Source organism: Doryrhamphus excisus, linkage group LG6 (genome assembly GCF_037039965.1).
Source record: "Doryrhamphus excisus strain RoL-2023G ecotype Guam linkage group LG6, RoL_Dexc_Guam_v1.1, whole genome shotgun sequence".
Lineage (NCBI taxonomy): Eukaryota > Metazoa > Chordata > Actinopteri > Syngnathiformes > Syngnathidae > Doryrhamphus > Doryrhamphus excisus.
In genome coordinates, this window is record NC_136362.1 from 4,423,350 (window position 1) to 4,444,725 (window position 21,376).

Sequence of the window (21,376 nt, forward strand, 5' to 3'; positions counted from 1 at the left end):
TCATTTTCCTGACAAATTATTTTCCAAGAGTTTTCAAGCATACTTTCAGCTGCTACAGAGTCAAGTTACAACATCATCCAGATGAATCCTTGGGACACCTTTTAGCTTACAGTTGCTAATGTTGCTTGTAGGCGCTAAGTCCTTTCCAGTGTCTGAAAAGTCGCTACATCTAGCATGAAGAGATACCTCATAATAGTGCTGGGGATGAATAGATTGCCGAATATCCTTTAGTGTTTGACTTTTCCTCCATTTCGCACGACGGTTCTGAAACCAGATCTGTAGAAGGAATATATTCAATGTGAATATGTTTGCGTCAAATACTACATCATCATATACTGTGTATATCAGTAACAAACAGGCCAAGGTTTGCTCTAAACTCATGCTGTTGTGCCTCTGACCTTTTGAGCTGAAATATCTTATCAAAACAGTTGTAACAATGATATGCTCAGATATTGTATTATATGTTACAGCTTTATTTTATTGGCACATTATTACATCAGAATGTAACCCCAGCAATCACTGCTGTGACCAATAATGTTTTCACACCTGTATGCGTCCTTCATTGAGGTGCAGACATGAGGCCAACTGCTCTCTGGTGTTCACGTCAGGGTAGTGAGTCTGCCGGAACGCATTCTCCAGCTCCTGCACCTGGAATGGTGTAAAGGTGACCCTGGTTTGCCTCTTTTTTCTCACACCTGGAAAGAAAGAGATGGGAGACTCTAACCACTATCTCCATCATGCAGTCATCTATTAAAGAGACAAACGTAGAAAGCCACAACGTTGAAATGTCGGAACATTTAGCAAGGAAGTGTTGTCATAAGAAATAGCGAACATATGTACAAATACGAGAAAAAGTTGCAGTTAGTGAAAGAAAAAACCTTTTAAACCTTGGAATATTTCATATAACAATCACACAACAACATTGTTTTTTATTGAAAAAAATATTGGTTGGAACCCTGTAACCCAGGGGTGTCCAACATGCGGCATCTCATATTCGGGCCACAGCTATTTTGTCAGTGGCCCGCTCGCTGCACAATATAAAAATATAATAAAAAAAAAAGAAAGAAAGAAAAACGAAAACAGGAAAAAATGAAACACTATGAATAAAAATACTGTAATTTAGAAATAGCAGTCATTTGACAAGAATTATGAGAAAAAGTTAAAGAGAAGAAATTTTAATTTTCTTAGAATGTCATCATTTTATGTCAAAAAACAGCCTCATTTTTGTAGCATGAGGAAGAAAGACATTTTTAAAAGAAAATGTCAAATACAGTATTCATGAGCATAAAGTCTAAAAGAGTTGTATTATTACAAGTAAAAAACACCTTACAAACTTTGTTCTGGACTGAAATGACAATGCTTGAAAAAAGTGTACACATCTGAAATATATATTATGAGACCATTGACAAAAAGTCCTTTTTGTCACACATATGCAAAGACAAGAGCCTTGAGAGCAGCAGTCGCTGCCATTAATAACCAGAGAATATACAGTAAGTAAATACTAAATGTTTACTACACTAATAATTTACTGAACCTGAAAAATACTCACTTGCACAGTCTGTACTGGACTTTGCAGCCTCTTCAAGGCGTCTGATTTGCGGACTTTCTATAGGGAACAAACACATTAGTGATGATAAAATGTTGATGTAAAAGCATGCCACACTTGGAATGATTAGGAAAGCATACCTGTATGTAAATGATGGTTAGATATCCTGGTGTTCTTAATAACAGACCAAGTGCCATGAGCTCTTGCTTCTCCTCTGATACCATCGGGCTTCCTCAGAATCTCCTCTATGGAATGAGAAAAATGTTTGCGTGGCTCCTGACTTGATCCTTTCTCTGGATGATCTTTGTCCCACATGTCCAGGATTTCTTTGAAGGACAAAACCTCCAAAAACAGCAACAACTATTTTAGAAAACTCTGTTGTGACTTCCTCCTCTATTTGGTACTTATCTTGCACTCTGCTCCTTGAAAGATGAGGAGATTCAAGTTGCCCTCCTACCCCCCTTGGCCTGTGTTTCACCCGCATCACGTGATCACGACGGAGGTGGAGCGACTCTACATAGCACTACTAGGTAAACTATAATCAGCATCCGTTGTGGAGTGTTCTTGTCTGTGTCCCCAAAGAGCAAACTCACACACTGATCATGACATTGGCACCTTATCACACAGTCTTGGGGAGCAGTGATAGTTCACCTTACAGCAGCATATGCATTACTGTCGTTATTGATTTAGTTGTAAAACGTACGTGATGTGAAGGGCTGTTCCTTTATTTACCTCTTATCAATGGATTTATTGAAATGATAATCTTTATGACCTCGGCTCTTCTCAGCTTCCCACACTTCACTTCAGCTCTCAGAAACAACGCTTTAAAAAGCCGATACTGACCTCTAGTGGTGTGTGCAGGGAGCTGTTGCCGGCTTACTTGCTGTATGTACATACGTATGTACATGTAGACTTGTATCACTGTTGGATGATGCCATTGAAATGTATGTGAAAATATGACTCAAGACATTTTTTTAAGAAAAGCAACAGGCCGTGCCACTCCCACTTGGACCCAAAGGAATCTGACTAAACACAATTTCACAAGCACACAATTATTCCACCTGTATTCCTTAATATATGAATACAGAGTAATAACCAGCCACCTTCCTCACCTTCCTCACTTTGTCCACAGGTTCCTCTGTGAGCTTTCGCTTCTTTATTCTTTTGCTAGTAGACATTTTTCCAACCAGCTAGGCGGCTAGGTTAGCTAAGGCTAACGTTAGCTTGGCACGAGCAGCAAATGCCGCGTCATGGTGCTTTCACTGTCAAGAAGCATTCACTGGCATGTGGCCTTCACTGTCAAGGTGTGTTTATTATTAGTGTTCCTTCACTACTGCGGTGTGAAGCACCACATCCCCTAACACGGGCTACTGCCACGGCGACACCCCACGCCCAAGGAACCCCCAACAGCTCTGCCACCATGGGGGTTTGGACTTTTGATTTTTGACTTTCTTTTTCACTCCCGCTACCCAGCAACACATATTTTCATGGCAACACAAACACAGCACATACCACTCCTAAGGCCTATAACACTTTTTTTTTAGAGTTAATTTACTAAATAAAAATGAATTGGCACCAGAAGGTCCAACTCTAACTGAAGTGGATGTGAAACTAATCAAACAATATAAATCCAATGAATTATCCATAGTGACAAAAATATAGTTTCCCAGTTATAGTTGTACATGCGGGGAATGCATCTAAATACATAGAAAATGATGAAGGAAAGTGATCAATCAACATTTGAAGTTTCTTTTACCGTCATTGAAGACGTGAGGCTTTGCTTTGTTTTGACTTATTTCTTGAAGTCAATCATGTTTTCCACCTCTTTCACCCAAATTGGAGCCAACCAATGTTTGAAATAGTCATAAATATGCTTTTAGAAGAGCTTTGTGAGTGTAAAAATATCAAAACGTATTTTGTGTGAACATTTTTCAGCATGGTGGTGCATTCACTGTCTTGGTAGCCGCAGTGTCACGGTTTATTTACTGTCACGGTGGTTCCTTCCTTGTCGTGCTATGTTGTTCACTGTCATGGTATCTTCACCGTCATGCAATCGGTGATGAGGCCGATTCCCTGGGAGGGGTTTGTTCAGGTACGCCGCAAATCCCCGAAAAATGCCACCTGCAAGCCAAAATGCCGTCCCACCTGTATGTTTCACAGCATAGTCCATTTTTGAACCTTCCTGTCTTGATGGACATGAGAATTGAATTTCATGTCAATCAGTCACACAGCTTAGCGGGCGTTTGTATTTCAGGACGCACGTGATTCTTTTCTTCCTTATGCTTTGCTTGTTGTTGTCGTCGTTCATGCGACCTCTGCGTTCTATCCTCACTGTCCTCTTTCCCTTCTTGGTTTATTGTCATCTGAAGCAAAGAATATTCCAACAGTTCTTCCCGAGAAATAATATATAGTCAAGTCACTCCACGGCATAGACAGTGACACACGCAAACGGCATGCAGTCACAGTTGAGCGTCCAGTGAGGTCATCATGCTCCCTTCATGTGAGCTTTATTTCCCCAGATTCTGTATGATGCTCTTTCTACAGGAACGTCAAGACAATTAGCTCGGAAAAACCTTTACGGCACTTTTCAGACCCCAAATGATTTCAGTCACATGTCTGAATAAATGCGTCAGAAGACTGAAGGGCGTGACAAGCCTGTAATTGGTAGCAATTTGTATATAAATGTCAAGGTTTGACCTAAATTCTCGATTTGGACCAAGATTTGGAATAAGCAAACCCGACGTTGGCGTGAGAAAATAAAACTCTGTCTTCGGAACGTCTCACAGTAACTGAAGAGATGCGGACTGCTATCAGACCAATAAAGCTATTTAATATAATTTTGAGGGAAATAGCCTGGTGCACATAAGGAAACTAAGTTAACCTTAATGGTTTCTCTGGATCATGTGCTAGTCCGGCAGCACGTGTGAGTTATTAGTAAGTAGTAATTAGTAAGTTAAGAAGACTTGACTGCCAAAAACATGTTCCCTCGTCATTATACTTTCACATCACGAGTACCAGACCTACAATGCATGGCTATACTGAGCTATACTGTACTTAAATACTAGTATGTCTATACATGTACTGGAGCTAATCAACCCAAACACTGACCATTGTGCTAGCATTGTGTTAGCATATCTTACTTACTTACTTTTATTGTTAGAACTTGCCTTCCAAAAGGACCTAATGTCTATTTTGGTTAAATAGTTTGTAAAATAAAATACCCTTGTACTCTGGAGCGACTTATGGTCCAGAAAATACGGTACTTGTCCTAGAATTGCCAGCATTAGCTCAGTATACTTATGGTATATTAGCACTATAAGCCAAGTACACTTACTTTGAAATAACACTTCATACTAATACGGGGCTGTGCAGGTCTAAGTATATGCTAGCCGGGTCAATTTAAGTGTCTGCAGAAGCAATCACGAAAGCACATTTAGTTTTGTTTACGAACCGAGTACGCTATTAGTAAAAAATGTGAAATACGGGGGGGGGGGGGGGGGGGTACGCCATGAATGAAAGATTCCTGCCGCCACATTGAATGGCGCGTCCCCGGGTGCCAGTGGCGGGCGGGTCAGCTGCTGTTACTGTTGTAATTGGCTTCACATGAGCTGCGGGTGGCACAGCAGTCCCATGTTTGAACTCTGCTCTGCTGCTGCCTCCTTCAATGCCCTTCGCCTCCCTCTCCTGCCTCCTCACTCTCTCGGTGCTCCGTTTCGTTGTCGCCTTTCCATCGGACGTTTTCTCAGTTCTTAACTCGTCTTTCTTACATCTGTGGGACTCAGAAAGCCACCTGAAGTTGACATGGCTCCAGAAAAGGAAAGTAACGGGCTTGACAACTACGCATTTGCAGTGAGTACATTTATTTATTTACCACGGGGAATACCTATTAAGCTAATGTCATGTATTGTAGGCCATGACCATAACACGTAGAAATAATTCAATCATTGCAACATATTGTGAGTTAATCTGTTTGGTAAACTTCAACCACAAGTATGTTATGAATTGTCTGTCTGTAAAATCACATGTAATACCAAGGAGGCACGTAAATACCTTGTTGCTGATGCAAGCTAGAAATCATCCTTTAAGACAGATAAGCATCAAGCTATTTAGTCATAAAAACATCAAGTTTACACAAAGTCCAACCTTCTCAGGAATGCGGCGCTGTAAATATGATTGATATTGACAGTCTTAACAGTCTCATCTTAAAGTATACGTTGAAGATGACCACTCTAAGGCTATATAGTCACCACAACATGAAGAATATCCAAGCACGCTACTTTGAATTTCAGAATTATGGAGTCTATACCCAACATTGTTTTCTTTCTGAGATATGTTTTTGACTGCATTGAAGCTTGAAGGGCATTTCTGTGACCTACAAGACACAAAACTCGAAGAAGAAGTCGACACCTCCGTGGACCACGAGCGCAGCAAGCTGGCCTACTGCGTGACCGATGTACCGCCTTGGTACTTGTGTGTCCTTCTCGGTATACAGGTACGTACATACGCATAACGCAGAGCATGACCATGAGGGGTCTGCATGTGAGGGAAAAATAATCTTGGTAGTTAGAAAATGGGTTTTGACAATTCTTGCAGACTCATGCGGCCCTGTTAGTATTATTTATCACATGAGGGGCCACCTGAGGTTCATCTTCTTCACGGTTGGTTAAACTAGCTTGGTTTTGTACACGTGGACTTCATTGTAGAATTAGTTTCAGTCACACATGATGTCTGAGTCAAGGAGTGGGCGAGTTATGTGTTCAGCTTGATCTACTATATTAGCTTCTACACTAGCGTCCCTTCATTGTTCCTTTTCAGAGAAAGGTCTGCCCCGTTACCAAAAAAAACTCCTTTTCTGTTTTCCGCTCACTTCAGACTGTTTGAAATCAATTCATTTTGTCTTTGACCAAAGGTGTGTAGTGGAGTCATGCGACTTTGACTCGAGTCAGACTCGGAAACTCAGCTCGGACTCAGGCATCACTGAATTGGGAACTCCAAGAAAGAACGAGGGTGTACAAAAATGGTATAATGACAGAATATTATTGTTTGATCCTTCCTTAGCACTGCTTGACAGCATTTGGAGGGATCATTGCCATCCCGCTGATTCTCTCACAAGGCTTGTGTCTTCAACATGACGGCCTCACGCAGAGTTACCTGATCAGCACCATCTTCTTCGTGTCTGGTATCTGCACTCTGCTCCAGGTCACCTTTGGCATCCGGTAAGTGGGACTAAATCACCGATTCCCAGCCGAGGAGCATATATTCCATCAGAAACATCTGGTGCCATGCGACAAATGAAAATTGAAGAAAAAGTCGATGTACCATAATAACGATTGGGTTGATGATGTAACTTTTGCCTTTCATTGAAATTCTCAAGTCTCGGATGGGGTTATGAAATCAGCAAACACCATCAATACCAAAAACTAAGGTCTGGTACTACAAATGTAATAAATAAAGGCAAAATCAGGCAGGGGTGCCATTGAGGGCGGCCCCTTATCGGCACCCCCCTTGAATGGACCCAGGTCATCTTCTTCCTCCAGGAACACACAGAGATGCCTCCATCAAAGGGACTTTTGTCCACTGTGGGACGTCATCATGCTTGAAATGAGATGAAGTCCCTTAATGGCGCCCCCCTTAATGGACCCCTGTCTATGAGACATAAATGTGTGTGCCCTGTAAACTGTGGAGTTGAGACGTACTGTTTACAGTGCCAGATGTTGGCGGTTCTTGAATTCAGAATTGCAGCGTAAACACGCAGCACATGGCGTAAGGAACATCCATCCTATTATGCACGGGTACCTAATTTCCCGTGTTACAACGACTGTTTAGTCCACAGAATAACAGCAGTTGAGCAGGATTAACAGTACTGCTGCTTGCGGTTGAGCCTTTCCGCTGAAAACTTTCTCAGGATTGTTATTGTATGAAAAACAATGCAAATCAGTTGAAACCCCCGTTGCAGTTTTCAGCTCAGCAGGCATGTATAATAGCTGTATGAAAAATACCGCACTTAAAAATAAGTCATTAGCAGAACAACGTTTGTAATATTTCATCACCTAATTCAATAATGAGAAGTCTAAAATATTGGAAAGACCTGTCATCAGGATGAAGGAATATTTCAAGTACTATTATTTGAAGTACTAGCAAGAATATCTGTTTTTGAAGCGGCTGCAGGGAAAGCCATGAATTCCAAGGCGGTTTTGCAAATGTGGATTTGTACTTGTGCATTGTCCGTCATGCTGAACATTGGTGTGGAAGCAGGATTAGGAGAAAGCATTGCCTACTTATTATCTATGGAATCTTGTTCTTGCTAAACCCACATTCCGCTGGCTCGGGGCCACTGATGCTTTTTTGTCTTCCCCCAAATTCCTGGGAGTAGAAAGAAAAACAGCACACATTTCATTGGGTTTTATTGGAACGGAAGCTAGATGTTGTTCCGACTTTTTTTTTAATGTGATGATTTGGACACACCTGGTTCTATGAACATTAAAATGATGATTATTGTGGCCGAGCATTTGAACTGGCCCTGCTACCCTCCTACTTAGGCTGAGCGGAGGCAGCCAGGAGCCCCTGGTTCTTCTCACTCTCCATCCCAGAAGCTGTCGCATGCCACAACTGTTCTCCCAGCTTCCCCATCTCATCCAGCTGTCCCTGCCCCTCAGCCAGAGGACTTTCTTTACCGTGTAGCCTCCTGCTACCAGCAGCGCCCTTAGTTTGCTTCCTTATACCTGCCTTTGTTGATTTAATGTGATCTCATTAAAGACACTCAATATCGCTCGGCCCCCGTCAGCATTCTGCGGTCTAATGAGCACATGGTAATACCTAGCAAGTATTTTGAAAGCCATGTGCATTTAAGTCAAAATACTTCCAAGTCAAAATCCCCAAAAGTTTTCTGTGCGGGTTATTGTGTGTAGCTGCTCTATAAGAGACCACAACTCAAACCAAAGGCAGAAAAAATGAGCATAATAGTTCCCCTTGAAGAAGTTATATTGTGTATATTTCAGGAGTGGCAGGGATCAAACTATGATCAGTAACAATCCTAAAAATGCATAATGCAAGTAAATAAGTAATACGAGTAGTAATAATAATAATAATAATAAGTGACGATTCAGCTGATTGACTGTATATGCTCAATCTAGTAGGATGGGATCACTCTTGACGGGACGTGAATGAAACGAAGTAAATGTCCTACCTTTCCTGCTTCCTGTCTTCTCTTGTGGGTTTACAGCCTGCCGATTCTCCAAGGTGGAACATTCACATTGCTGGCACCGTCCATGGCGATGCTGTCCATGCCAGAGTGGACCTGTCCTTCCTGGACACAGAATGCAACCCTCGTCAACACGTCCTCTAGTGAATTCATAGAAGTGTGGCAGAGCAGGATGAGGGCGGTAAGTAAACGGGGGACAGTATGGCAGTACAGATCAGCGTGTACGGGTATAAGTTGTTTTATTTATTTGTCTTACTTATTTCCAAGCTAGCTTTTGAGTGTTAAGTTTGTGTGTGTGTGTGTGTGTGTGATGATTTTAGCATAACCTCTAGGATGACACCATGAGTCAGATGTTTATATGGAGTAATGGCCTCCTGCAAATGGAAAGAAATCTGTTTTTTCTGTCCAAATGTAGTGGTTGTGGCTTGTACACGGGTGCAGCTTCCACACTGGAAATGATGGTATTTGTTGTTCTGAATTAAGCAACGGAAGGATATAATTGTGTGCAACCACCATGTTTTTCTCCAGCTCCAGGGGTCTATCATGGTGGGCTCGCTCTTCCAGGTGGTTGTTGGATTTTCTGGTCTGATCGGCATCTTCATGCGCTTCATTGGACCTCTCACCATCGCACCCACCATCTCTCTCATCGGACTGTCCCTTTTTGACTCTGCCGGTACCAGTGCTGGAAACCACTGGGGCATTTCCGCCTTGTAAGCGTTTATGGACTTTTGCACCCGATCACCTTGCTTGGCCTTGCTTTATCTCTAATTGGGCTCCATTTTAGATGGTACTAAGATTTGATGGTAAAAGTGTGTGCAAATATCAAAATGGACAGCCCGACCCGAAAAAAAAGAAGCACTAAATCCACCCACCCCTGATCCAAATTTGAAGACCATTTCAAAAATGGCCAGAATTGACATTTTAAAAATCTTCCAAATGAAGTTAGAAAATGCCAAATGAATAACTAGGACTAAAACAATACATTTATTCCAAACAAGCATTAATGTGAAATAGGCCATTTGTCAGTTTATTTGTTGGTAAAACGTGTTGTTGAAATTTTGATCAGGAGTGTACATGTACAATGTTATTAACTTACTACATGTTCCAAGCGTTCCTGGAACTGCAGTAAAGTATGCTGTAAAGCGGAGGAGCACATTATGTTAAAAGCTTCCGAGACCCGTCATATATCTTCATATTTTGTGAATGTGTCATCCGATCAACTATATTGTGAATATTCTGCTTGTTTGTTTTAGGACCACTGTACTGATCATCGTTTTCTCACAGTACCTTCGTCATATTCCCATATCTTTCCCAACATACAGCAAGGATAAGAAATTACACTCCTGCCGTGTTTACGTCTTCCAGATTCTCCCAGTATGTTGAAAAAAAAACCCCATTAAAGTCCACCTGCTCTCTTAAGAGTAACACCGATGCTTTGTTCATCCCTTTAGGTCCTGCTGGGAATAGCCTTGTCCTGGCTGCTCTGCTACATTTTAACTACCTTTAATGCCCTTCCCTCGGATCCGGGCAGGTACGGTTACTTGGCTCGTACTGACATAAAGGGAGATGTAGTAGGTAAAGCCCCTTGGATCCTGTTCCCGTACCCCGGTAAGAAAACGTTTTACATTAAAACAGGCAAACGATTCCATGTTTTGCATAACAAGACCCTTTGTGTTCCCTTAGGCCAATGGGGGCCGCCCACCGTGAGTCTGGCGGGGGTGGTTGGCATTTTGGCAGGTGTGATTTCTTCCATGATAGAGTCTGTCGGGGACTACCATGCGTGCGCCAGGCTATCGGGGGCTCCACCTCCGCCTAAACATGCCATCAACAGGGGGATCGGAATCGAGGGGCTGGGGTCTTTGCTGGCCGGAGCCTGGGGGACAGGAAACGGTACCACCTCTTACAGCGAGAACGTAGGAGCCCTCGGCATCACAAAGGTAAACCAAGGGAGGCTTGATCCGGCAACCTGTGCTTTGGCTTGAATGAGAGGCCTTCATTACCGGCTGCAGGTTGGAAGTCGCACGGTGATTGTCGCCGGGGGCGTCTTCATGATAGTCATGGGCGTGTTCGGCAAAGTGGGAGCCATATTTTCCACCATTCCATCACCCGTCATCGGGGGGATGTTTATGGTTATGTTCGGGGTCATTTCTGCAGCAGGAATTTCAACTCTGCAGGTGAGCACGCCGCCGCAAGCATCTGATATCACAATCGGGTCAGTCTGTAACAATTGTTTTTCAATCTCTCACACTCTGAAATTAGCATCAAAACTTTGAAAGTATCGTGTATGTTCAAGGGCCACCAAACAAAGTGAGAACTTTTAATGCTGGGTGAAAAAACATCAGTGAAGGTGACTGTATGTATCCCAAAAAAAAAACAGATTTTTGCATTTAAAAGTCATGGAAGATGTACGTCCCTGAAAAAAAGCTGTCAATCATATCATAAAAAGTCCCAAATGATGGGCCATAAAACATTCACACCTGTGATGGGTGTACGGAATACTATATTGTTGTGTGTTTTTTATGTTTTTTGTTTACTTTTAGTATGCAGATTTAAATTCATCTCGCAATATCTTCGTTTTTGGCTTCTCCATGTTCTCGGGTCTGGTCATACCGAACTGGATAGTGAAGAACCCTGCAGTTATTTCCACAGGTATGCTTATTATTATGTTTGTTATTATTATTATTATGTTACGGTCGATGAGCAGTTTAAACTGTTTGGTCGTCCTGGTGTCTTTGTATGCAGGAGTGGCTGCGGTGGACCAGTTGCTGCAGGTTCTGTTCACAACTAGTATGTTTGTCGGAGGCTTCTTTGGCTTCTTATTAGACAACACTGTTCCAGGTTAGCACTCTTTTTTAGCACACTATGTACAGCAGATGTTTGTATGAAATATTCAATATTTGATTGGTTCTGCTTTGCCGGCGAACGGAAAAGAACATTCACTGATTGTGTCAGCTTATATACGGTATGTATAGCGGATATCTGCAGCTGCAGCTCAATGTCCTAGACCTCTTGCTCAAGTTTTACGTGTAAGCACGGCGGCGTAGCAAGCGAATAGCACAGACAAGATGGCAAGACATTGTCAGGAATGGAATATTTTCCACTCTGTTTTGGACAAGTGATGCTATATTGTAATTGCACTTGTTCATAACAGAGCGACCAACACAACACACCAACAAACACAACAATGGGAAGTTTCCGGACCTGGGTAAACCTCGGTCGGCGGCTTGTCCGTTCTCTCCAGAGCTAGCATTGTAATTGCTGGTATTAACCCCCCTTTTAATATGAAATTGTAAACCATACTTGAGACTCTTTGCATTATTTCACAGCTGGTCGAACCAGGGTGGACTTTGCTCTGCTGAAAGAGCCGGTCTGAACAGTCGGTCACGGATATCGGGTCATTACATTATTATTGTTTAGGACCGGTCTTGTTTGCTGAAGATGTTTCACTTCCAGTGTGGACACAAATAGAGAGTATTTATGTTTCCGATGGGTGGTGATCACAAGAAAGTTATTAACGCATGCCCCGCGTGGCAATCCGGTGGCAAGACAGCTCATTAGTGGCCACTTTTCTGGTGGAATGAGAGAATATTTGGGGTAGACAATAGGTGAAAAGCAAAAGGCGGTCCACCCCGAGACAAAACCCACGAAGCAAAGTCAGCAATATTGTTTATGCAATCCAGTGTAGTGACCTCTACATTGGCGAGACCAAACACTGTCTCATTCCACAAGTGGCCACTAACGAGCTATTTAGCTTTTGCCACCAGGCAAGCGAACGACCTGTCTGCCAGGGCCGGACAACAAGTACAACTGTTGTGACCACCCCTGGGGGACACAACCACTATAGACAAACATCTCGAGTAAACAAGAAGAATCCAATTCCCACATCCAATGCACAAACTGTACAGGGTGAAGTGCAGCAAATGTAAACAAATGCAGCAGGCAAGACCGCTGTTTTCACATATTTGACATGTATCTTACAGGAACAAAGCAGGAACGAGGCATCCTGGCCTGGAACAAAGCTCACGAGGACAGTGCCAGCAACACACTGGAGAGCGGAGAAGTGTACGACCTTCCTTTTGGCCTGAGTTCTTACTTTTCTTCTTGCTCGTGGATCCGTTATGTACCATTCTGCCCACCTTGTGTGCCTAAACACCCTGAAGGATGCGAATCAAAGGCGGTCACTCAAGAACCCACTCAGATGCTGGCACCCTCAGAGCCTCCGCACATTATCATCGGAGTTGCTCATTAAGTGGCAAACTCACATCCGCATCCCCTTTTTGAGGATTTGCCTGTACATACATCTGGCAGCAGAGAGGCTTCTGTTGGAATCATGTATTTGTCCTCCAACTATATATAGTATGCACAATGATTTCTTCCATGGACAGAAATTAACTTTAAAATATATATGGAGTCAATTTTTTCAGCTATTTTTTGAAAACATTATACATTTTATACTAAACGGTGTCAAAAAAATATGTATTTGTTTCAGGTTTCAAGCTTGAGCAAAAATGTATATTTAGCTTTGTTCATAGTTTTCATCAGATGAATGTATTTTCTGATGGTGAAGTATTATCAGTGCCTTAATTGTGCACACTGTTGGTTTGGTGTACTTTGTACATAATGTACAGGTAGCAGGGTGATAATAGTATTCGGTGTCCTGTTAAATGTCACATGTTGTCAATGTTCTTTCCTTAAAAGGTACAGGCCTTTTTGAGCCAAGCGGTGTTGGGGTTGGTCCAGCGGCAATGCACACACTATAATGACATAGAGGCCTTTCGAATCAGCCATAATGATTTCACAGCATAAAACCTTTTTTACGTGGCAGTCTGGCAGCCTTTAGTGGACAAAAAGAATAATGATGTAAATTTCTTTTACTAAGGGCAATTTAATGTGATCCTTTCACACATGAAGGAAAAATAGACTCTTATCATATAAAGGACACCATAGTCACTAGGCTACATCCAGTATCTGCCAGCCAGCAACTCTGGTGGTAGAAGGTCTGCAAGGATTTTGATACGTTGCCATTCAATGTGACGGAAGGTTGTTGTTTGGATGGATGAGGTTGCTTGTGACCTGACGGCCCGCGGGTAGCGCCTTGGCTTGGTCCCGCCTGGGGCCCGCCTCCGGCTATAAAAATACTTTTATGCAACTCTTGGCTATGTTATCTGTATCATGTGTCATTTGTGTGCTTTCAACATATACTTGTTAGTCCAAAATACAGTACACTTTCAAAAGACGTTTGTGTGTTTTCGAAGTGGCCACAGGAGGGCGATAGAGTCTGATATAATCTATGTATGTCCGTCACAGGCCACCGTACTGATCCGCCAGTAAGTGGTGACATGACGTGAAAGCCAACAAATTAAATAATGCCTGCTTTTTTTTACAGCACCCCACGAACGGTGCCCAAGGTGCTTCAGGAGTATAAAGTATTATTTCTCTTGTTATAGTGTGTAAAATCATTGTGAAACACGACGTCACATCCGCGCTGTAACTTCCTGTTTGCACTTCCTGGTTTGGTCCGTATCATGGCGCCGACGGTCCCAATTACGCTGTGTCAACCTGTTGGCAGCCAAGCTGAAGTATTCTAGAGGGAATGTCGTCTACTGTTTGTAAAACTAAGAGGCGTGATTGTTGAAACTCTTTATTGAAAATGCCTGAGAATATATTACATGTGTAATGCTTAAGTTTTTGAAGGTTTCAACGCTGTTGCAGGCATATGTTTGGCCAGCTATGTGGGGCGGGTTGAGCGTGAACCAGGAAGTGCGGGGGATCTCGTGCGCGCGCGCTGTTCTGTCGTTGCTGGCTCGTCGAAAAAGAAACTTGACCGGAAGCAGCAGGCAACCGCCTGTCTTTCTCTGACGAAGTCATGCCGCCCCTTACCACGGTTTGGGGCTGAAAATAGTGACAGTTAACACCGCCACGACCGTGGAGAAGTGCCGAAGTAAACGGTTTGTCTTGCAACAGCATCGTTTTCATCATTGGCGCCAATTTAATTCGGTATCGAGTCGGCGTTCCAACACCCTGACGGAGAACACTGGAGTTGCCATGTAACTCAGACGCCGCACAAGCAAAGCTACAAGGTCAGTATCAAAGTTTTAAGTCACGTTGAAGCACGAATAGTGGCGTTTCGCTCCGACAATAGGACAATATACAGTATATAAACGACGTCGAAGTTGACGAGCTGAAGCCGAGGTCGCCATTTTGTGGACATAATTGGCGCGCAGAATGCTCGAAATGACAGAAGCAATTGTTTCAAGCGGTTCATTTGCAACCCATAACATAATGTGAACAACTTTGGCCCAAATTGACAACGATATTTTAAAAGTATGTTTCGCTACCCTCGTCATAGTCTATGACAACTGAAGCTAAAAGTGGTTTATTTGGAAATATTTCGTTTGACGTGAAAATCCCTTAATGTCCTGGTTACGTCGCGTGCATGGCGTGTTAAGTTTGTGTCGGAACCTGTTGCCGTCAGAGGCGAGTCATCTGTTAGGTGAGTGTAAGCCGCTGATTTCATATTTGAGCATCATTGTGACAACGGAAGAGAAAGCACACTCATAACCCTTCTCCCTTATTCGGTCTATTTTAATGGCGCCTAAAAAACTTACTTCTGTACACCGCATCATTACAATAACCAAGCTCCGAACCTGGGGAGACAGAGCCTTCTCCATCGCTGCCCCCACCCTCTGGAACTCTTTGCCCCATTCACTCCGTGCTTGCCCTGACCTTCCCACCTTCAAAAAACAACTCAAAACCCACCTCTTTAAATCTGTTTTTAATGTCTAAATTTTTTATATCTGACTGCTGTGCCCCGCCCCGCTTTTACTCATGTTTTAACTGTGTAATAACCAATGAATGTTGTATTTTGATGTGTCTTCTATTCTGTTTACTTACTTTATTCAACTCCATTCTTCTGTAAAGTGTCGAGTATTTTGAAAAGCGCTATACAAATAAAATGTATTATTATTATTATAAGTATTCAATGCAGGAATGAATTTTATAAAACTGAGTATTTCATTACAGCAAAGGAATAGCAGCTAATCTTACAACTTCTGTTACAGATGAAAAGCCGCTTGTCGCTTAACAGCCCGTGGGATCCCTCTGCATCTATCTCAACATGAGCTCCAAATGGGAGCGTCATCTGATGCCATAGGTTCTCCAGTGGACAGTTTCACCTATTGCACGCACAAGACGGCATTTTCTGGAGCTTCAACCTTTTGCGTCCATCAGCAGTCTGTCGGCCCCCGGGGAAGGACTCATGTAATCATGTTGGCAGACCATCAACAACATGGCGTCGGTGTTCTTCACAGGTAGGAAGACTTGTTCAAGAAGAATAAGGTTGTTACATGGACTTATTATAACAAGTTGGTAACTTATTTGAAGAAGTTGGTCCAGCTGAAAATATGGGCTTAGTTAGTTGAGTTGAGTTAAAATCAAGAGCTTTTTCAACATAAAACGATAAACTTGTGTCACTGACTTATTAAAACAAGTTAACTTATTTGAAGAAGTTGGCCCAGCTGAAAATAGAAAAATAGAAATGTTAACTTAAATATGTATGTATATTTTGAAGCAAACTTTTGAACAAATTCAAATACAAAAACTTTATCTGTCCCCAGGGGTAATTCAAAGGCCACATTAAACATGCCGTTTCAAAACAAGAGCACCGCTCATGTTTCATGTTCATAGTAATGGGAGCTTTTATTTTGAAAAAAACAGGGAAGACGTTCTATTGTACGATGTCTCCGAGATGTCAGGACCAAACGTTTCTCCGAATTTTCTGGATGAAGGTAAGCTACAGGGTCACATTCTCACTTAAAAGGTTGTTAAAACTTGATGAAATGACATATTCCCACAGCTAGAGCCAAATGTTCAACAGCTTTCAGAAGCTGCTCTGCTCCTGCTCCTGCTTCTGGTTTTATCCTGCAATCACGTACAGAGAGGAGCCAGACTGCGACTGCTATTAATGCCTGTTGGAAAATCCCAAAAATCCGAAGTTGTTTGACATCTTCCCCATGGCAGCATACGGTGTTGCAGGGAAGCATATGGTGACCCAGAAGTGCTACATGAATGTACCATCGATTGCAAAGGGGTCAGTATAACTCATCATTTGTTTGAGTTTATAGGAGAGACCTCAAAAATGGCATCATCCTCTCTGTATATGGGGTTACTGTCTCATTACAAAAACAAAGTTGTTGTTTTTTTTCAATGAACGTGCTTGCCCCACACTTGAGCACAAATGATCATTTTCACTTGCAGGTGTAGTGAGAATATACAACTCCTTGAATGTGTGTATTCCAATCATATTTTTGTGATGAAGTGTGATAATGTTCAACCTATAATCAAACATGAGACAATATTAGTTTGTCAATTTGCCAGAAGCATGGTAAGACTTTTAAACCCAGACCACACTGATTCTCGCTGAGGAGAGGATGTTAGGCTCTTGATGACTATGCCAATATGGAGATCTGAAATTATGATTAGTAGTAGTTGTAAATATGAGCTCCATAATACTGACACGAGATGGACAACAAGATGGTACAAGATCTTTGTAGTTTGACTTTTATGACATTATTCTTCAGGGGGAAATGTTCAAGTGAACAAAGCTTTGTTCCTATCCTTGTCTTTGCCACAGAAATAAAAGTCTTCAACATTTAATCATAGTATAAGCAGGCATATAGGATTCTTTGCATTGGCTTTTGTAGAAGTATACTTATGGACACAAATCTAAGACTTGGTGTGAAGTTTGATGATGAGGAAATGTCACGGATGTGTGATGTCAAATTTCTTGGAGACTGAATCAACCAGTACTTGTCAGCATACTAGTTTACTATATGATAAATGTGATGAAAATTCAAAGTCCAAAGCTTTTATTTATCTAGAGTCATTTTTAGTGGTCATATTCTTCTCCCATACTGAATGATGATGATTATATGATGTGTCTGCATGTATTCTAGAACCCAAACTGATGTCATGTTTTCTCTAATAGATACCCTGATGTCTCCTCAAGCCAAACTTGGGATCATTCTTCAGGACCGTGAAATTGGCAAACTGGACTTACCGGATGGAATCCCTGATGAACTTGAGTCTATTGTGAGGGAGAAATTTGGGCTTGATGGGAACTTTACCTTGCATTATAAGGATGCTGACTTTGGAGAGGAATATTTTTCTCTTACCTCAACAAGTGACACCAAGGACAAGGATACCATTAAGGTGGTTCACATTGTTGAACCTCCTACAGTTACTCTGACCTTTACTGATGGGTACTGACAGTTCCTTTGAAAGTGCATCAGTAGCCTCGCTCCCTAATTCTGAGACCTCTGTCCATCCTGCTAGCAGCAGCTGTTCCTCTGGATCGCAGGACACACTGATCACACTTTCATCACCTGAACAGGTTACTCACCGTACACAGTGTTGGCCCACTACATTTCCTGTACCTAATTTTGCTTACGACACAGAGCTTGTGCTGGCCTCAGGAAATGAAGTTTTCAAGAAGGATGGAATTCAGCTCAACTTTGCCACAATCCTTTGCCTCCAGACATCCTTGAGAAGCTGGCTGAAAGCATCTTACCCCACTAGTGCGCAGTTTAACCATGTTGCTGAGGCACTGATTCAGAAGCATCCTTGCCTTAAAGAACCAGGGTCATATAATGGATGCTACGCATGGCAACAAAGACTAAAACATAAAATGGCCAGCTATAGATCTAAATGGAGAGGGCTAGGATGCCCTGAGCTTGATGTGAACTCTCTCAGAAAGAAGCGAGCATAGAGCATGAGAAAGCCCCTGCAAAGAATATCCAAAAAAAAAGCCAAGAAGGGCAGGCAGAGGTGAACTATTTACCTCCTCACCCACAAGGAGAAACAGAAGGAACTTTGGAGCTCCTTGATGAAGTAAAGAAGAGGAACAACTGCCAGGTCATCAGTGAGAAAATGGCAAAGACTTTCTCCATTCGCAGGCAGGAAGTTGCACCACAAGCACCACAAATCTGTGACATAAGAGACCGATGGCCGGCTCTTTTCGATGCAACTCAGGTTAATATTGTTTTATAAAATGGTTTGCAGTATGTGCTATGTCAGTCAATTTACTACATGAACAAATTGCACCTTTTTATTTGTATTTTACACAGATAAATGAAGAATTCAGAAGGATCACCGCTGGTTGCCTTGAGAGAACATTCATGGCAAAACTGGACCAGTATACCCCAAAAATAATGGCACTGGTGTCCTCAAGAGGAGGAGATTCAGCACATAAAGAACATGCTGCTAGAGGTATAAATAAATGTAACAAGGTTCATTTCAAATAGAAAGAAAAATCACTTTATTTTTAGGAGGTGTTGATGGGTTAGTTAAATAAATATTTCAATCAATAAATCATAAATTCATCTTTTTAAAGATTGTTTCATTTTCTTGTATTATTTTATTTACAGGACCAGTCGGTAGAAAGTAGGAGAGAAGCTGCAATCCGTAGCCTAATCGTGTACCTGAGAGAACAGGAGGAGGATCTCTTTAAAGAACAGCTGCTAAGTAATCCAACACTTCAACTTCAAGGATTTAACCTGGGCAGTATTTAGGGGTGGCAGACTGAATGACTGGGTGCAACTGAATGATAGGAACCAAAATCAGGACCATCAGTGATATATTCAGGAAGTTTGGTGAAAAGTGGAAGTTTTCTACGTTTTATCAGAACTTTATGGGCAGCGTTTGTTTGTCAAAAGTATGTCATTAAAAATGTTTGTTTTGCTACTAAACAGCCGTCCCCAAAGCCCACGTTAAATCCTGAAGTTAACCCAAGTGCAGATTCACTGTACATTATTCTTGTTTTTACATAAGACAAAAAACACTGATGTTGACTCTGATCTACTTATGCCAGAATGGTGATGAAGTGATGAAGATTGTTGTGAGCAGAGGGGCATCTGAACCAGCCAACGCAACAGTGGTGATTGAGGGAGCAGAAGTCCTGGATGGCCTGACTGTCCCAAGAGCATGTGCCTTGCTCATGGGACTAATGTATGCACTCAACCTGAGTTACCCAAAAGAGTTACCTGAAAAGCACTTTTGAGGTATTTCAAAAGATATTCCTTGAGCTGGATGCTCTGAGAGCAAGTCCCAAGGTAATGTCTCTAAAAGCTAAACTGCTGCACTGAAAATTAGGCTGCATTCTAATTTCACTGTTATGTTTAATGCAGTTTAATACAAGTCATTTCTTTGAAGGATCATTTTGAAGACTAGTTTGTCATTTTTTTTTTTTACTTTTGAGCTGTTAGCTGTCAATATTTAGACCTACATACATACGTACACATTTGATATATTCTGTGTTCTTTTTTGGAAGAAGTATGACTGCTATGTAAAATATGTTTCAATATTCTTCAGGAAGAAATATGTATAATATGTAATATTTGATTTCATGTCTTCATTTGGAGCTCCTCCATGTTTATTTGATGGTAAACAGTTGGACAAGTTGGCCATTATATGCAGTGGTGGAGTGAGTACACAACTTCAGTACTTGAGTAAGAGTACAAATCCTCCTTGTCAAATTTACTCCACTACAAGTAAAAGTAGCTCTGTCAAAATGTTACTCGAGTAAGAGTATGAAATCAATTTTCTACTCGAGTAAAGTACAAATCCTTAAAATCTGTACTCAAGTAAATTTACTCCGTTACTTTCCACCACTGATTATATGTAATAAACAAGTTTGACCATTAAACTGACTGAACTGTATTTATGTTCATAAAATTAACGTTATTGATAAAAAAAACAATTGAGAAAACAATTTGAAATATTTGTGATGAGGAATGAAAAACAAATGAGCTGGAATAGCTTAAATTAATTATATTGACAACTTCATTGAACTTGAACCATTTTATTAAAATTGAGTTGGTTCACCTGAATTGAACTTGAACCATTTTATTAAAATGAAGTTGGTTCACCTTAATTAACTGTTTGCAGGATGAAGTAAATCATGTCGGTTGTCCTTAAATAACTTAGTTTCTAACATTAAAAGACTTGTTGGATTTACTGAAAGGTTTTAGTTGGAATTTCTTAAAAAGATTGACGCAAATTGTTACCTTCATTGAATTAAGCTGAGCCACTATATTTTTTTTTAGAGTGTATAGAACAGAAATATAAAGTGCTTGTTGAATTGCACGTTGCTCTCCTGCCTAAGAATAAAAGATAAATGATGACAGAATTACAGACTTATGACATACTACAATAATGAATTAGCAGTTATAATTTGTGGCTACCCAACTATGTAAAAATGCAACATTATAACATACAATAGATAATAACACACAACAAATCAGCAGCAGTGGACAAGTTAAAAATGATCACAATCAGTGGCAACGGGTTTGATTTTCCAAAGTTGAAGATGCTTGGAAAATGAAGCAATAGTGGGTAGATCAGGCACTTGGTGTGGAGTTCCAAGAATTTGTCGCTCCGTAGGAAAAAGTTGCTTGACCAAAGGTCCTTCTCCTTAAAAGAACAGTGGGTTAGCACAGCAAATCAGAGACCTTTTCTCCAAAAATAACAGGTGGGCGAGAGCTTGGATGACTCTGACCTATCTCGCTTATGGGCGGTACAAAGTCAAAGTCTTCTTTTGGAAGCCTCAGTCCTCCTGTGGGCGTCTCTTTCCC

General features: G+C 41.5%; 1 protein-coding gene and 2 long non-coding RNA genes across 8 annotated transcripts; 2 read left to right on the forward strand and 1 right to left on the reverse strand.

The window, feature by feature from the left end:
• Positions 1–552: 552 nt before the first annotated feature.
• On the reverse strand, positions 553–2,144 carry LOC131138163 (uncharacterized). The gene is made up of 3 exons (XR_013627480.1): positions 1,687–2,144; positions 1,550–1,606; positions 553–695 (listed from the first exon to the last, which is right to left on the reverse strand). It is a non-coding gene; the product is annotated as an uncharacterized LOC131138163 (long non-coding RNA).
• Positions 2,145–5,169: 3,025 nt separating this feature from the next.
• Positions 5,170–13,965, forward strand: slc23a4 (solute carrier family 23 member 4). Of its 3 annotated transcripts, none has more exons than XM_058086846.2 (12): positions 5,170–5,395; positions 5,898–6,038; positions 6,605–6,762; positions 8,769–8,928; positions 9,276–9,457; positions 10,001–10,121; positions 10,199–10,355; positions 10,431–10,684; positions 10,757–10,921; positions 11,288–11,396; positions 11,490–11,585; positions 12,728–13,965. In XM_058086846.2, the coding sequence occupies exons 1-12, from the start codon at positions 5,348–5,350 to the stop codon at positions 12,994–12,996; spliced, it is 1,860 nt and encodes a 619-aa protein (XP_057942829.2). In that variant the 5' UTR covers positions 5,170–5,347; the 3' UTR covers positions 12,997–13,965. The 3 variants fall into 3 exon arrangements, with proteins under 3 accessions (XP_057942829.2, XP_057942830.2, XP_078647316.1); XM_058086847.2 differs by having other exon boundaries at positions 10,070–10,121; XM_078791190.1 differs by having other exon boundaries at positions 10,199–10,684.
• Positions 13,966–14,425: 460 nt separating this feature from the next.
• Positions 14,426–20,467, forward strand: LOC144898599 (uncharacterized). 4 transcript variants are annotated; one of them, XR_013627482.1, is made up of 8 exons: positions 14,426–14,827; positions 15,809–16,057; positions 16,364–16,534; positions 16,603–16,836; positions 17,734–18,776; positions 18,872–19,013; positions 19,172–19,268; positions 19,615–20,467. It is a non-coding gene; the product is annotated as an uncharacterized LOC144898599 (long non-coding RNA). The 4 variants fall into 4 exon arrangements; XR_013627481.1 differs by having other exon boundaries at positions 14,470–14,827; positions 16,464–16,534; XR_013627483.1 differs by lacking the exon at positions 16,603–16,836 and having other exon boundaries at positions 14,488–14,827; positions 16,464–16,534.
• The last annotated feature ends 909 nt before the right edge of the window (positions 20,468–21,376 follow it).